At 42.4% G+C, this 17,080-nt stretch overlaps 2 protein-coding genes across 3 annotated transcripts in view; one reads left to right on the top strand and one right to left on the bottom strand.

Annotated features, from left to right (window-relative positions):
• The window catches only part of cryl1 (crystallin, lambda 1), a 30,771-nt gene extending 19,852 nt beyond the window's left edge, over nt 1-10,919 (bottom strand). Inside the window, exons 1-4 of the mRNA XM_061918254.1 lie at nt 10,658-10,919; nt 6,647-6,754; nt 2,053-2,179; nt 67-228 (exon numbers count right to left, since the gene is read on the bottom strand). Coding sequence (XP_061774238.1) covers nt 67-228; nt 2,053-2,179; nt 6,647-6,754; nt 10,658-10,698 — 438 coding nt within the window. The 5' untranslated portion in view covers nt 10,699-10,919. The remainder of the gene's footprint in view (nt 1-66; nt 229-2,052; nt 2,180-6,646; nt 6,755-10,657) is intronic.
• Nucleotides 10,920-11,049: 130 nt separating this feature from the next.
• Nucleotides 11,050-17,080, top strand: part of ift88 (intraflagellar transport 88 homolog) — a 36,839-nt gene continuing 30,808 nt past the window's right edge. For both annotated transcript variants that reach the window (XR_009809242.1, XM_061918253.1), the window contains exons 1-5: nt 11,050-11,258; nt 14,263-14,325; nt 14,987-15,046; nt 15,334-15,387; nt 15,472-15,535. Coding sequence is in view for 1 of the 2 variants with exons in the window: in XM_061918253.1 (XP_061774237.1) it covers nt 11,178-11,258; nt 14,263-14,325; nt 14,987-15,046; nt 15,334-15,387; nt 15,472-15,535 (322 nt within the window). In the remaining variant the exon portion in view is untranslated. The remainder of the gene's footprint in view (nt 11,259-14,262; nt 14,326-14,986; nt 15,047-15,333; nt 15,388-15,471; nt 15,536-17,080) is intronic.

Below are 17,080 nucleotides of genomic sequence, written 5' to 3'. Positions count from 1 at the left end.
AATAGTCTACACTAAATATATGGATTTGATTTTGACAGCTGTGAGCTTGAAAAGGTGGCAACCAACCGGATGAGAGACGATGCAGCGGCTCCTGTTCTGGACTTTGGAAAAGACCTTGCTGGGCACCAGACAGGAAGTGGAGCTGCTCAGGATCACGTCCTTCCCCACCAGAGGCTCCACGTCCTGGAACATGTCCTGCTTCACCTCCAGCTGCTCAAACACACACTCCTGAAAACACACACACACACACACACACACACACACACGTGTCATTCAAAGTGGTCTGCTATTTCAGTCAAAGTGACCCGCCACATCATTCAAGTGGCCCGACACATTATTAAATGTGGTCTACCACGTTATTCAATGTTGCCTTCTACGTCATCCAATGTGGCCCTTCATGTCATTCCAAGTGGCCCGTCATGTCATTCAATCTGGCCCGCCACTTCATTCAATGTGGCCTGCCACATCATTCAAAGTGGCCCATCATGTCATTGTAGGTGGCCCGACATGTTATTCAAATCGGCTCGACACGTTATTCAATGTTGCCTTCCACGTCATTCAAAGTGGCTCGTCAGGTCATTCCAAGTGGCCCGCCACATCATTCAATCTGGCCCGCCACGTCATTCAATGTGGCCTGCCACGTCATTCAATCTGGCCCGCCACGTCATTCAATCTGGCCCGCCACGTCATTCAATCTGGCCCGCCACGTCATTCAATCTGGCCCGCCACGTCATTCAATCTGGCCCGCCACGTCATTCAATCTGGCCCGCCACGTCATTCAAAGTGGCCCGCCATATCATTCAATTCAGCCCTGACACATTATTCAATGTGGTCTACCACGTTATTCAATGTTGTATTCTACGTCATTCAAACTGGCCCGTCATGTCATTCAATGTGGCCTGTCATGTTATTCAAATTGGCCCGTCATGTCATTCAAAGTCGCCCGTCATGTCATTCAAAGTGGACCGCAATATCATTAAATGTTGGCTTCCACGTCATTTTTAATTTTCCTGAGGGGAACTCTCCTGAAGGAATCAATAAAGTACTATCTATCTATCTATTCAACGTGGACTGACACAGTATTCAAAGTGGCCTGACAAAACATTTAACGTGGTACGCCACATTAATCAATGTGGGCCGACAATTGGAAGTACATTTTGGTACCCTAGTATATACAATATTTTATTAATTTAAAAAAATAAAAATAAATGCATTCTTTGCAGATTATGCTAATCATATGATGGCATCAGGTTGGCCACGCCCATGGCCACGCCCCCCCACCCACACAGGTATGCTGGCAATCTGGGGGAGACCCTGACTAGTGTTGAGTGTTGATGGTTGAAGACTGTTACTAGATAGCTAGTCAGGTAAGATCTGGGACAAGTACCTGGAAACATCTGGGAGAGACCCTGACTAGTGTTGAGTGTTGATGGTTGAAGACTGTTACTAGATAGCTAGTCAGGTAAGATCTGGGACAAGTACCTGGAAACATCTGGGAGAGACCCTGACTAGTGTTGAGTGTTGATGGTTGAAGGCTGTTACTAGATAGCTAGTCAGGTAAGATCTGGGACAAGTACCTGGAAACATCTGGGAGAGACCCTGACTCGTGTTGAGTGTTGATGGTTGAAGACTGTTACTAAATAGCTAGTCAGGTAAGATCTGGGACAAGTACCTGGAAACATCTGGGAGAGACCCTGACTAGTGTTGAGTGTTGATGGTTGAAGGCTGTTACTAGATAGCTAGTCAGGTAAGATCTGGGACAAGTACCTGGAAACATCTGGGAGAGACCCTGACTCGTGTTGAGTGTTGATGGTTGAAGACTGTTACTAGATAGCTAGTCAGGTAAGATCTGGGACAAGTACCTGGAAACATCTGGGAGAGACCCTGACTAGTGTTGAGTGTTGATGGTTGAAGGCTGTTACTAGATAGCTAGTCAGGTAAGATCTGGGACAAGTACCTGGAAACATCTGGGAGAGACTCTGACTCGTGTTGAGTGTTGACTGTTGAAGACTGTTGCCAGGTAGGTATTCAGGTAAGATTTGGGACAAGTACCTGGACAAAGAAGGAGTGGTGCAGTGCCAGCTGCAGGTCATCATGAGTGCTGAGCAGGGCCATCTGCTGTGTGGCCCCCAGCTGTCCTCTCAGCATTCCTGCTTCCTCCAACTCCAACATCTGTTTCCTGAAGCAGCACAACATCAACATCCACTTCAAACCTGCAAACAAGTACCTTGTGACCACGACCACACGTTAGTATCCACCTGATTATCAGCTGCCATATTTGCCATTTAGACCTACAGTATACCAGTATCAATCTGTTTTTTTCATCTGTATCTTCTTATTCTTTTTTTTTTTACAACTTCGACCAAACTATATACTCTTATTGTCAATAATTTTAAGATTTGATATAATTTATTTGAGTTCTTTTGAAAATTCTTCTCCGGTCTGCTTAGCTGCTTTTACGCGGCCACGCCACCCTTTCTTTTCTTCTCATGCAGTTTTGACTTTTTATACATCTATAAAAAGTAAAAACCAAAAATGAGCTTGGCTGAAAAAGCGACCTGTCAAAATGTTTAACATTTTGCTGGGAAATCCAGGTTTTTTCTTTCTTTCCTGACGTCTTCCCGTTTTGTTTGTTTTGGCTACAGCAGCGATGGAGTCGCTCCACAAGTCCACATCTGCAACACTCGCAGAAGGGGCTTGTTAAAGGAGCGCCACCAGTTTCATGTTCCGTCATTCAATCAATCAACACCACAAACATGAATGGAGATGAAGATGAGAGAAAAGATAACTCTGACAAAAATGCAAACTTTGTGTCAATGTTTTGACAAATATGAGATGATCATGTAAGCAAAGCTCACACCAAGGAAGAGATGATGTCAGCCATTTTGAAAAATGTCTCAACTATAAACATCAAACATTATGTCACTACTGGTCCCACCGTTCTTAATGTAAAAAAACCCACTTAAAAGTTTTTTACTGACATATAATATTCGTGTTTAAATGACTTTTACTGCTAGTGAATAGGTCCTTCTAATATGATTGACTATAATAATGGGTATGGTTAAAAAAAAAACAACTATCTCTATCACAGATGTGGTGTAAGCATGAGGGTCTAACGTCTCATGGTCAACCAGGTGTAACTGACCAGAAGTGCAGCATGAGGGTCTAACGTCTCATGGTCAACCAGGTGTAACTGACCAGAAGTCCAGCATGAGGGTCTAATGTCTCATGGTCAACCAGGTGTAACTGACCAGAAGTGCAGCATGAGGGTCTAACGTCTCATGGTCAACCAGGTGTAACTGACCAGAAGTCCAGCATGAGGGTCTAACGTCTCATGGTCAACCAGGTGTAACTGACCAGAAGTCCAGCATGAGGGTCAAACGTCTAACGGTCAACCAGGTGTAACTGACCAGAAGTCCAGCATGAGGGTCTAACGTCTCATGGTCAACCAGGTGTAACTGACCAGAAGTCCAGCATGAGGGTCAAACGTCTCATGGTCAACCAGGTGTAACTGACCAGATGTCCAGCATGAGGGTCTAACGTCTCATGGTCAACCAGGTGTAACTGACCAGAAGTCCAGCATGAGGGTCAAACGTCTAACGGTCAACCAGGTGTAACTGACCAGAAGTCCAGCATGAGGGTCTAATGTCTCATGGTCAACCAGGTGTAACTGACCAGAAGTCCAGCATGAGGGTCTAACGTCTCATGGTCAACCAGGTGTAACTGACCAGAAGTCCAGCATGAGGGTCTAACGTCTCATGGTCAACCAGGTGTAACTGACCAGAAGTCCAGCATGAGGGTCAAACGTCTAACGGTCAACCAGGTGTAACTGACCAGAAGTCCAGCATGAGGGTCTAATGTCTCATGGTCAACCAGGTGTAACTGACCAGAAGTCCAGCATGAGGGTCTAACGTCTCATGGTCAACCAGGTGTAACTGACCAGAAGTGCAGCATGAGGGTCTAACGTCTCATGGTCAACCAGGTGTAACTGACCAGAAGTCCAGCATGAGGGTCTAATGTCTCATGGTCAACCAGGTGTAACTGACCAGAAGTGCAGCATGAGGGTCTAACGTCTCATGGTCAACCAGGTGTAACTGACCAGAAGTCCAGCATGAGGGTCTAACGTCTCATGGTCAACCAGGTGTAACTGACCAGAAGTCCAGCATGAGGGTCAAACGTCTAACGGTCAACCAGGTGTAACTGACCAGAAGTCCAGCATGAGGGTCTAACGTCTCATGGTCAACCAGGTGTAACTGACCAGAAGTCCAGCATGAGGGTCAAACGTCTCATGGTCAACCAGGTGTAACTGACCAGATGTCCAGCATGAGGGTCTAACGTCTCATGGTCAACCAGGTGTAACTGACCAGAAGTCCAGCATGAGGGTCAAACGTCTAACGGTCAACCAGGTGTAACTGACCAGAAGTCCAGCATGAGGGTCTAATGTCTCATGGTCAACCAGGTGTAACTGACCAGAAGTCCAGCATGAGGGTCTAACGTCTCATGGTCAACCAGGTGTAACTGACCAGAAGTGCAGCATGAGGGTCTAACGTCTCATGGTCAACCAGGTGTAACTGACCAGAAGTCCAGCATGAGGGTCAAACGTCTAACGGTCAACCAGGTGTAACTGACCAGAAGTCCAGCATGAGGGTCTAATGTCTAACGGTCAACCAGGTGTAACTGACCAGAAGTGCAGCATGAGGGTCTAACGTCTCATGGTCAACCAGGTGTAACTGACCAGAAGTCCAGCATGAGGGTCAAACGTCTAACGGTCAACCAGGTGTAACTGACCAGAAGTCCAGCATGAGGGTCTAATGTCTCATGGTCAACCAGGTGTAACTGACCAGAAGTCCAGCATGAGGGTCTAACGTCTCATGGTCAACCAGGTGTAACTGACCAGAAGTGCAGCATGAGGGTCTAACGTCTCGTGGTCAAACAGGTGTAACTTACCAGAAGTCCAGTATGAGGGTCTAACGTCTCATGGTCAACCAGGTGTAACTGACCAGAAGTCCAGCATGAGGGTCTAATGTCTCATGGTCAACCAGGTGTAACTGACCAGAAGTCCAGCATGAGGGTCTAACGTCTCTTGGTCAACCAGGTGTAACTGACCAGAAGTGCAGCATGAGGGTCTAACGTCTCATGGTCAACCAGGTGTAACTGACCAGAAGTCCAGCATGAGGGTCAAACGTCTAACGGTCAACCAGGTGTAATTGACCAGAAGTCCAGCATGAGGGTCAAACGTCTAACGGTCAACCAGGTGTAATTGACCAGAAGTCCAGCATGAGGGTCAAACGTCTAACGGTCAACCAGCCTCACACGGATGCTTTGCTCCATGTTTTGGACACGGACCTTGTTAATGTTCCACCCGTCTTTGTGCAGGTTTGGTCAGCAACAGAGAGATTACAACATTCGAGAGTATTGGTGGTCGACATACAAGCTGAGGACTAAAAAGCCTACAATAAAAGTAGAGCTACAGCTATCGAAGATTGTAGTAGTCAAATAATTATTGATTAGTTTGTTGGATTAATGAAGTCATCAAATAAAACACACTTTTTAGCCTCAGTGCATATTTTAGGGAAAATAGTTTACTTGCCATATCCTTCATTTCCTTCTATATACCTTTTTGGACTGGATTTAACCTTGTTTTACCTTCTATTGAACTTGTTTTACCTTTTGTTTACTTTCTATTTACCTTATTTTACCTTTTGTTTACCTTGTTTTACCTTCTATTGAACTTGTTTTACCTTTTGTTTACCTTATATTTACCTTATTTCACCTTTCATTTACCTTGTTTTACATTCTATTAAACTTATTTGACCTTTTTTTACCTTCTATTTACCTTATTTTACATTTTGTTTACCTTCTACCAAACTTTTATCTTTTACTTTCAATATTCCTTCTCTGACTTTGTTTACCTATTCTTTAGTTTTTATTTACTTATCTTACCTTCTGTATTTCTTCTCATACCTTATTTTTAAGTTATTCTATTTACCTTCTTTTACCTTTTATTTAACCATTTATTTTCCTTTTTACCTGCTATTTAACTTATTTTATCTTTTATTTACATTATTTTACCTTCTATTTACCTTCCTTTACCTTGTTTAAAAAATTTTCTTTACTTAAATATTTGCTTCTATATTATTTTTCTATTACCCTTTACTTGCCTTCTACTTACTTTGCTATCTTCTATAGTCCTTATTTTAACTTCTATAATCTTTATTTGACCTTTTATGTACATCATTTTACCTTTTAATTACCTCATTTACTTTGTGTTTACTACCTCTATTGACCTTTTTTTAACCTTATTTTCCTTAATAAATGACTTACTTATTTAACCTTCTGTTTACCTATTCCATTTCACTCTATTTTACCTTTTTTAAAGCTTTAATTGACTACCATTACCTTATATCTACCTTTTTAACCTCCCACTTATCTTCCTTTGCCATTTTTTACAATTTGTTCATCTTAATTTACATTATTGCATGTGGTCCTGGTTTTTATTTGATTAGTTCCACTCAAACATTAAATGGAAGCCACAGAATATCAATCAAAGCTTTATTTCTAATTGATTGATTGGATGAATGGTTGCAGCTTCCAATCCATTGAACCGGTGTATTGTTGTCACAAAGGGGCTGTGAGGACTACTGACCTGATCTCTGCGATGGCACTGGCTGCTTGGCCTGGCTGCTTGTCGTAGAGCTTCACGCTGTAGCCTCCACTGGCAAACACCATGGCCCAGGAGCGGCCAATCAGCCCACTGTGGCGTCAAAAGGACTCGAAAGTTATGCTGCACAAAACTCTGCACATCTGCTCAACTTTCACAACTGCCCTGGAATTGTACGCACCTAACCACGCATCAAGGCTCGGGGTGTCACCATTCATGGATTTATAGGCCTGAGACTTTATATGAAGTTTAACACTTTTTATGATAAAGAACGTTAAACATTATTCAAGTCAGTCATCAAAACAAAACGGTGGGAAGCCCCTGGGGATGGGAATCTTTGGGCAACAAACTATTCCATTTGATTCAATTGTCAACCGTCAGTTCAGCATCTTTGTTTTCTACCTGTCAACTGTCAGTTTAGCATCTTTATTTTCTACCTGTCAACTGTCAGTTTAGCATCTTTGTTTTCTACCTGTCAACTGTCAGTTTAGCATCTTTGTTTTCTACCTGTCAACTGTCAGTTTAGCATCTTTGTTTTCTACCTGTCAACTGTCAGTTTAGCATCTTTGTTTTCTACCTGTCAACTGTCAGTTTAGCATCTTTTTTTTCTACCTGTCAACTGTCAGTTTAGCATCTTTGTTTTCTACCCGTCAACTGTCAGTTCAGCATCTTTGTTTTCTACCTGTCAACTGTCAGTTTAGCATCTTTGTTTTCTACCCATCAACTGTCACTTCAGCATCTTTGTTTTCTACCCGTCAACTGTCAGTTTAGCATCTTTGTTTTCTACCCGTCAACTGTCAGTTCAGCATCTTTGTTTTCTACCCGTCAACTGTCAGTTCAGCATCTTTGTTTTCTACCTGTCAACTGTCAGTTTAGCATCTTTGTTTTCTACCCATCAACTGTCACTTCAGCATCTTTGTTTTCTACCTCTCAACTGTCAGTTTAGCATCTTTGTTTTCTACCTGTCAACTGTCAGTTCAGCATCTTTGTTTTCTACCCGTCAACTGTCAGTTCAGCATCTTTGTTTTCTACCTGTCAACTGTCACTTTAGCATCTTTGTTTTCTACCCGTCAACTGTCACTTTAGCATCTTTGTTTTCTACCCGTCAACTGTCAGTTTAGCATCTTTGTTTTCTACCTGTCAACTGTCACTTTAGCATCTTTGTTTTCTAACCGTCAACCGTCACTTTAGCATCTTTGTTTTCTATCTGTCAACTGTCAGTTCAACATCTTTGTTTTCTACCTGTCAACTGTCAGTTTAGCATCTTTGTTTTCTACCTGTCAACTGTCAGTTTAGCATCTTTGTTTTCTACCTGTCAACTGTCAGTTTAGCATCTTTGTTTTCTACCCGTCAACTGTCAGTTCAGCATCTTTGTTTTCTACCCGTCAACTGTCAGTTCAGCATCTTTGTTTTCTACCCGTCAACTGTCAGTTTAGCATCTTTGTTTTCTACCCGTCAACTGTCAGTTTAGCATCTTTGTTTTCTACCCGTCAACTGTCACTTTAGCATCTTTGTTTTCTACCCGTCAACTGTCTGTTTAGCATCTTTGTTTTCTACCTGTCAACTGTCAGTTTAGCATCTTTGTTTTCTACCCATCAACTGTCACTTCAGCATCTTTGTTTTCTACCCGTCAACTGTCAGTTTAGCATCTTTGTTTTCTACCTGTCAACTGTCAGTTCAGCATCTTTGTTTTCTACCCGTCAACTGTCAGTTCAGCATCTTTGTTTTCTACCTGTCAACTGTCACTTTAGCATCTTTGTTTTCTACCCGTCAACTGTCACTTTAGCATCTTTGTTTTCTACCTGTCAACTGTCAGTTTAGCATCTTTGTTTTCTACCTGTCAACTGTCAGTTTAGCATCTTTGTTTTCTACCTGTCAACTGTCAGTTCAGCATCTTTGTTTTCTACCTGTCAACTGTCAGTTTAGCATCTTTGTTTTCTACATGTCAACTGTCAGTTTACATCTTTGTTTTCTACCTGTCAACTGTCAGTTTAGCATCTTTGTTTTCTACCTGTCAACTGTCACTTTAGCATCTTTGTTTTCTACCTGTCAACTGTCACTTTAGCATCTTTGTTTTCTACCTGTCAACTGTCAGTTTAGCATCTTTGTTTTCTACCTGTCAACTGTCAGTTTAGCATCTTTGTTTTCTACCTGTCAACTGTCAGTTTAGCATCTTTGTTTTCTACCTGTCAACTGTCAGTTCAGCATCTTTGTTTTCTACCTGTCAACTGTCAGTTTAGCATCTTGGTTTTCTACCCGTCAACTGCCAGTTTAGAATCTTTGATTTCTACCTGTCAACTGACAGTTTAGCATCTTTGTTTTCTACCTGTCAACTATCAGTTGAAGGTAGAAAAGCGCTATACAAGTACAACCCATTTATCATTTATTTAACCGTCAGTTTAGCATCTTTGTTTTCTACCTGTCAACTGTCAGTTCAGCATCTTGGTTTTCTACCTGTCAACTGTCAGTTCAGCATCTTTGTTTTCTACCTGTCAACTGTCAGTTTAGCATCTTTGTTTTCTACCTGTCAACTGTCAGTTTAGCATCTTTGTTTTCTACCTGTCAACTGTCAGTTTAGCATCTTTGTTTTCTACCTGTCAACTGTCAGTTTAGCATCTTTGTTTTCTACCTGTCAACTGTCAGTTCAGCATCTTTGTTTTCTACCTGTCAACTGTCAGTTTAGCATCTTTGTTTTCTACCTGTCAACTGTCAGTTTAGCATCTTTGTTTTCTACCCGTCAACTGTCACTTTAGCATCTTTGTTTTCTACCTGTCAACTGTCAGTTTAGCATCTTTGTTTTCTACCTGTCAACTGTCAGTTTAGCATCTTTGTTTTCTACCCGTCAACTGTCACTTTAGCATCTTTGTTTTCTACCTGTCAACTGTCAGTTTAGCATCTTTGTTTTCTACCTGTCAACTGTCAGTTTAGCATCTTTGTTTTCTACCTGTCAACTGTCAGTTCAGCATCTTTGTTTTCTACCTGTCAACTGTCAGTTTAGCATCTTTGTTTCCTACCTGTCAACTGTCAGTTCAGCATCTTTGTTTTCTACCTGTCAACTGTCAGTTTAGCATCTTTGTTTTCTACATGTCAACTGTCAGTTTACATCTTTGTTTTCTACCTGTCAACTGTCAGTTTACATCTTTGTTTTCTACCTGTCAACTGTCAGTTTAGCATCTTTGTTTTCTACCTGTCAACTGTCAGTTTAGCATCTTTGTTTTCTACCTGTCAACTGTCACTTTAGCATCTTTGTTTTCTACCTGTCAACTGTCAGTTCAGCATCTTTGTTTTCTACCTGTCAACTGTCAGTTTAGCATCTTTGTTTTCTACATGTCAACTGTCAGTTTACATCTTTGTTTTCTACCTGTCAGTTGTCAGTTTAGCATCTTTGTTTTCTACTTGTCAACTGTCACTTTAGCATCTTTGTTTTCTACCTGCCAACTGTCAGTTTAGGCTGCTGGGAGCCTCCCCATCACCACTTCAAGATGGCGGCCCAATTTCTCGCGTGACAGCAGCCAATGCTGTGTCTACTTATAACATGTCAATGGGTCAAACTGCTGCAGTTTAACCTGACAAAAACTGTACAAACTGCATAAAAATAATATCCTGCCTGAGTCGTACAGGTAACCACAAATTCTGAATCGAATCGTTGTTAAAACAAATCGTTGTTAAAACGCCTCATTACCCCCGTAATAAAAGCTCTAGCTACATAGTTGTGAGCACATGCACTTTTAAAGTTTGTTTAATCATAACATGAAGGTGTGAATTTGTTGTCATTTCGCCTGTTTTTAGGTCATTTAGTATCTAAAATAGTTAAGATGTTAAAAAACAACAACAGAAGAGTATTTGACCAGTGGCATGTACTTTTATGGTCACACCGGAAGCCGCCAAGTGTTGCACTTTAGTCACAAAAAAAAAGCAGAAATGCAAGCATAACAGTTAATGTTATTTAATTGCCAGTTGGATGGATGCAAAGAGTAAGAATCTTGTCTCGCTCACCTGCCGATGACGGTGATCATGTTCATGTTAGGAGCGCTCATTTCTTTGGTTATTAACAGAGATTATTTGCGATCTGTCACACTTTCTAACTGTCTCCCCGCCCCCTTGCGGTCACGTGGCATCGTGCTAGTACGGCAAAGCGAAAAGTCCAAAAGATTCACACAAATACACGAGCACAGCCTTACAACCGAGTATTAATTACATCGATAATGTTCATGTGTTGACCCTGCTGGAAGATCTCGGCTAAACCGAAACAACTCAGAATTGTCGAAGCGACAAGTTAGCGTCGTCCATTACGCTTGTATCCTAGCAACTGTTAAAAAAAACACGTCTTGACCAATGAGCGCGGAGCTGTGGGATGACTGACGTGCAAGCGACCAATAGGGTGTCGTGAAAATAAAATAAGTCCCGCCTTCACAGCGAGGACCTCTGGGCTTGACAACAAAACGGCGCTCGGCGACTACTTTTGCCGTTTCAGTGCCGATTAGCGTCTCTGAGTCGCTCTTATCGGGCACGCAGCATGGAAAACGTACACTTGGCGGTAGATGAGGACGATTTATACTCTGGATACAACGACTATAATCCAACATTTGATACCGAGGTGAGTGCTAGCTAACCGACTCTCGCTTAGCTAGAAAGTTAGCTAAAACACAACACGACGCAATTAAAGGGGAACTGCACCTTTTTTTCCATTAATGTTCTCTTTCATGCACAATGCCAATGTAAAACAAAGACAAGTCTCTCTCTGTTATGCTTACTAATTCGTAAAATACGAGAGGGCTATCCATGCAGCTAATGTCCATCCATCCATCTTCTTCCACTTATCCGAGGTCGGGTCGCGGGGGAAGCAGCCTAAGCAGGGAAGCCCAAACTTCCCTCTCCCCAGCCACTTCGTCCAGCTCCCAGGCGTTCCCAGGCCAGCCGGGAGACATAGTCTTCCCAACATGTCCTGGGTCTTCCCCGTGGCCTCCTACCGGTCTGACACCTCCCTAAGGAGGCGTTCGGGTGGCATCCCGACCGGATGGATGCTCAAACCACCTCATCTGGCTCCTCTCCATGTGGAGGAGCAGCGGCTTTACTTTGAGTTCCTCTCGGATGGCAGAACTTCTCTCCCTATCTCTAAGGGTGAGCCTCGCCACCTGGCGGAGGAAACTCATTTCGGCCGCTTGTACCCGTCGATTGTCATTTCAGTCATGATCCAAAGCTAATGACCATAGGTGAGGATGGGAACGTTGCTCGACCGGTAAACTGAGAGCTTTGCCTTCCGGCTCAGCTCCTTCTTCACTACAACGGATCGGTACAATGTCCGCATTACTGAAGACGCCGCACCGATCCGCCTGTCGATCTCACCATCCACTCTTCCCCCACTCGTGAACAAGACTCCTAGGTGCTTGAACTCCTCCACTTGGGGCAGGGTCTCCTCCCCAACCCGGAGATGGCACTCCACCCTTTTCCGGGCGAGAACCATGGACTTGTACTTGGAGGTGCTGATTCTCATTCCGGTCGCTTCACACTCGGCTGCGAACCGATCCAGCGAGAGCTAAAGATGCCGGTCAGATGAAGCCATCAGGACCACATCGTCTGCAAAAAGCAGAGACCTAATCCTGCGGCCACCAAACCGGATCTGCTCAACGCCTTGACTGCACCTAGAAATTCTGTCCATAAAATGTATGAACGGAATGGGTGACAAAGGACAGCCTTAGCGGAGTCCAACTCTCACTGGAAACGTGTCCGACTTACTGCCGGCAATGCGGACCGAGCTCTGACACTGATCATACATACAGGGAGTGGACTATGTTCTGACACTGATCATACAGGGAGAGGACTATGTTCTGACACTGATCATACAGGGAGAGGACTATGTTCTGACACTGATCATACAGGGAGAGGACTATGTTCTGACACTGATCATACAGGGAGAGGACTATGTTCTGACACTGATCATACAGGGAGAGGACTATGTTCTGACACTGATCATACAGGGAGCGGACTATGTTCTGACACTGATCATACAAGGAGCGGACCGCCACAATCAGACAGTCCCATACCCCATACTCTCCCGAGGGACAAGGTGGAATGCCTTCTCCAAGTCCACAAAGCACATGTAGACTGGTTGGGCAAACTCCCATGCACCCTCAAGAACCCTGCCGAGAGTATAGATAGGATAGTATATGCAGCTAATGTGAGTACTCTATTTACATGTGACCTGCCTGAATATTAACCGAGTATTAGCGAAATGATTATGAGCGCTACCGCAGAGGAACTACTTCTAGCCCCGACGTGATCACAGAAAGCTAAGTAGCTTATTACCTGTTTTTTAAAATGTGTTATCATTGTACATTAAGATTGCTGAACACCGACGGCGGAAGCTGAAATTCAAGGCAATAACCACAACCAATCAGGAGCAGTTTGGAGTTCGAAATCTTGCTCGCTCTATATTGACATATTGAGCTGCTGCATCACCTCTGAGCTGGTTAAAGTGTGTGCTAGGTTATAAATCATGCCTCTCACTTGGATAGTAGAAGGTTGTGGACCTAAACCAAGAATTTAATAAACTTTGACCTCTAACTTAGACCCCGAGATAGCAAGAAAGACACAAAGACCTTCAGTTGAGTCACTTTTTAAAAACATTTTGTACGGATTATGATGAATTCTTCAACTGTTTTTATCCCTGTGAGAACAGACATTGTACAGTAAGTGTTGTTTTATTGTGTTTATATGTATATATATATATATATACATATAAACACAATAAAACAACACTTACTATATATACATGTATGTATGTATATATACATACACACACACATATATATATATATATATATATATATATATATATATGTGTGTGTGTATGTATATATATATATATATATATAGATATGTATATATATATATATATATATATATATATATATATATAATGTGTATATATATATATAATGTATATGTGTATGGATGTGTGTTTTTTAAATTTTCCTGAGGGAATTCTCCTGAAGGAATCAATAATAAAGTTCTATCCATCTATCTCTCTATCTATCTATCTATCGATCTATCCATCCATCCATCTATATTGTTTAGCACTTAGCAATACTGCTACATGATGTTTAGCGTTTGACTAAAGCTGCATCTGTTTAGCACACAGCTTCTAAAACTGGTAGCTCATCCTCCTTCTATTCAGGATCAAAAATAAAAGTTTCTGGATCATCGTTTGTCCCAAAGTAGTCATCGTTGTCTCTCATTAAGTCTGCCATGATTAGTAGTCTTGTTGTTGAAGGAAATAGTGAACCTTGTGATGTGACTGTGAACTTAATATGCCGCCATATGCTTAAAATAATAATCATGTGTAAATCTTAAATGTTTTTATGAATGTTACATATACACACTTACAGTGTGTAAACAAAACCTCGATGGAGGTTTTTTTAGAGATCCTTTTAGGCGAAATAGAGCGACTCCCATGGTTAGCTGACTTTTGCTAACATTTATTTACGATTTAAAATGCATAAAAAAGACACAGGGATTGTAAATGATCGGCAAAATTGCAGTCCCCGTTTAAACCTGTGAAAATGATAATGTTGTATATAATTGAATAAAATGTATTTTAGGAGCTGGATAACGATGCAGGCTTCCAAGAAGCAGTTCGGACCAGTCATGGAAGAAGACCCCCGGTGAGTGTTGACAGAAACGTGTTAGCATATTAGCTAATGGTAACGATGCTAGCGTGATTACATACAAGTATGCATGAAAACACTCCAACATACGTCACACATGGGACGGTTTAGTAAGTAAGAATTGTTTTATTTATATTGTAACACTTACAAACTTTGCTTGGATCAATGAATCGTCCATGTGCTGTGGACAGCTAGAAGACGAAACGGCACTTCTACTTCTTGTTGAAAGTTCGGTCTAAACCGAAGGACATTGCCCCACCTGCAGTGAGCAAAATGGGCCAAAAGATGGTGCCCTAGCACAAACAACACCACACACCTATTCAGTATGTTTGCTTTGTTGTGTTTTTTAGGATTTGCATCATGAGTGTCAGCGGAGAAAAATCCATAAATTGGCTGCACTGTTTTATTAGCAGCAGGGGTCAAAGCATAGGGTAAAAAAATTGCGGCTTTTAGACGAAAGCTCAATGATTTAGTTACTTTACACTGTGTTCCTGTTATTGATATATATCATCTCAAATAACCAAAGTGTTAAACGGATTGATATTTTGATATGAGGATCGATATCAGAGCACAATGGGGTGGTATAGATATTTCAGTGTCGATTAAATTGATTAATAGATGGCTGACAACACCTTCATTTCTTCTGTCACATTCCCAGATGACTGCTAAATTTCCTGGCACGGCCACAGGAGGGCGCCCTTTAGCTTCTTCCTTTGGAGTGAGTACACAAAAGGAATTACAGTTGGTCCGGTGGAGTTTTTGCCTCATTCCTGTGAGAATCCTGCGTGTGCCTTAAGCAAGTGGAGTGGGACTATCCAGGACTCGCTGCGGTGTGCTCCAACAACCACCACTGAGGGGAGATAATACTGTATCATCTCTTTCTCTTTGGACTTCACATCCAGGAAACGAGGCCAAAACTAATCCAGACCCACTGTAGTAATAAAATAATGACCCTGTATTGGTTAGTTTTACATCATTTTGGTGATTTACTTGATTTATTTCTAGAATCGGATGTCCATGGCCTCTTCAATGGGCCGACCCATAACTGGAGCTGTGCTGGTAAGTCTGGATCCTTCTAGCAAACGTGTTTGCCTGATTATCAGATGCTACTCTGACAACCCATTTCCATCGTCGGCGATCTAGGATGGATCGGCTCGACCCATGTCTGCGGTCCGAGCAGCCGGCTTCACCTCCTCACGAGCACGCGGTGAGAGGATTTCTATTTAACTCTTGTCCAATCTGTGTAGGGCAGTGTTCACTTTGGCAGCAAGTTTGAACCACATTCTCCAGACTATAGATCAAACCTGTGCAAAATATGGTCCACGGGCCACATGCGGCCCATATTCTGTCCCATTCAGTAAAAAACTGTAAAATTCCATTCCATTTTTTTGAGGTTGTCCGTCATACCTGTCAGGTTAAAACACCGATGATATCTATTAGACAAGAAAAAAAAGCAAGGAATCAAACAGAGACAGGATTCAATTTAGCTCATGAGGAGAGCGCGTCGACCTGCACCCTTGTACAGTGTCGTCCCACGCTCTGACGAAAGGGTTCCACGCCTCTTCATTTATTTGGGCATTTTCCGATTACATAGCTGCAGCTGCTTCTAAGGGGAGGAGGTCATAAACACCTGCTGCACCTGGTCATAAACAGTTCAAAGAAAAGGTGACTAGAGCGGTGTCAGGTCTGCCCTCTCTCTGCTTTGTAGACCTCGGGTCATGACAAGGTCTTCCTGTGGCTGTCCAATAGATCAAAGAAACCGACACCTGTGGCTGTCCAATAGATCAAAGAAACCGACACCTCCATGTCGCATCCCATCGCACACAGTGAAGGTTTACAAGCGGTAGGCCTTTTGCTTGATAAGATCAAAGACCGCTTTTGTGTTCTCGCAGGACGACCTGAACTCATGGAAACACAAGCTGTGTGATAACTTATAAACAATTATTCTGACAATACCTTTTTTACAACTCTATGGGACATTGTGACTTCTGGTATTAGTGTGCCTGGGAAAAAAATGACCCAAATACACGTACTGTAGAGCAGATTTTTACAGGTAAATGTGTTTATAACATTTATACACACATATACATTGGCCCCTCAGACACATTTTTTCTCTCAATGTGGCCCCTGGGTCAAAATATTTGCAAAGCTCTGCTCTAAAACGCGCCACTTAATCTTAGAAGAAAACAATAGTTTACCATGTATTAGCCGTACCGGACTATAAATCACAGATATATACGTTGTGAAATTAGTTATTTACACAGACACTGAAAGCGACACTGAAAGGGACAAGCGGTAGAAATGGAGGGATGGATGGCTTTATTAATATACCTTAATTGTCTGATCAAAGATTGAGAAACTCTGCACCATCTTTAAAGTACAGTGGCTTCCGCCGACCCCTGACCATAGGTCCAGGGCACAGATAGCAGGCCCATCAATATGTTCTAGTTCGATAGATAGTTCTTCCATGGGTGGGGAATGGTTCCAAACTTGTAATTCTTTTCCAAAACACTAAGGGGCAGTGTCTCCAAAAGGAGCGACCGCAGCTGCCATTGCCTAGATCAGTGTTTTTCAACCACTGTGTGCCGTGAGATACGATCTAGTGTGCCGTGGGAGATGATCTAATTTCACCTACTTGGGATAAAACATGTGTTTTGCAAACCAGTGATTGTAGTCTGTAAATGATGTGTTGTTGTTGAGTGTCGGTTTTGTCTAGAATAACCGTGTAATACTCTTCCATATCAGTAGGTGG

The sequence above is a fragment of the Nerophis ophidion genome, linkage group LG13, assembly GCF_033978795.1.
Source record: "Nerophis ophidion isolate RoL-2023_Sa linkage group LG13, RoL_Noph_v1.0, whole genome shotgun sequence".
NCBI lineage: Eukaryota > Metazoa > Chordata > Actinopteri > Syngnathiformes > Syngnathidae > Nerophis > Nerophis ophidion.
This window is presented reverse-complemented; position numbering and strand designations above follow the sequence as displayed.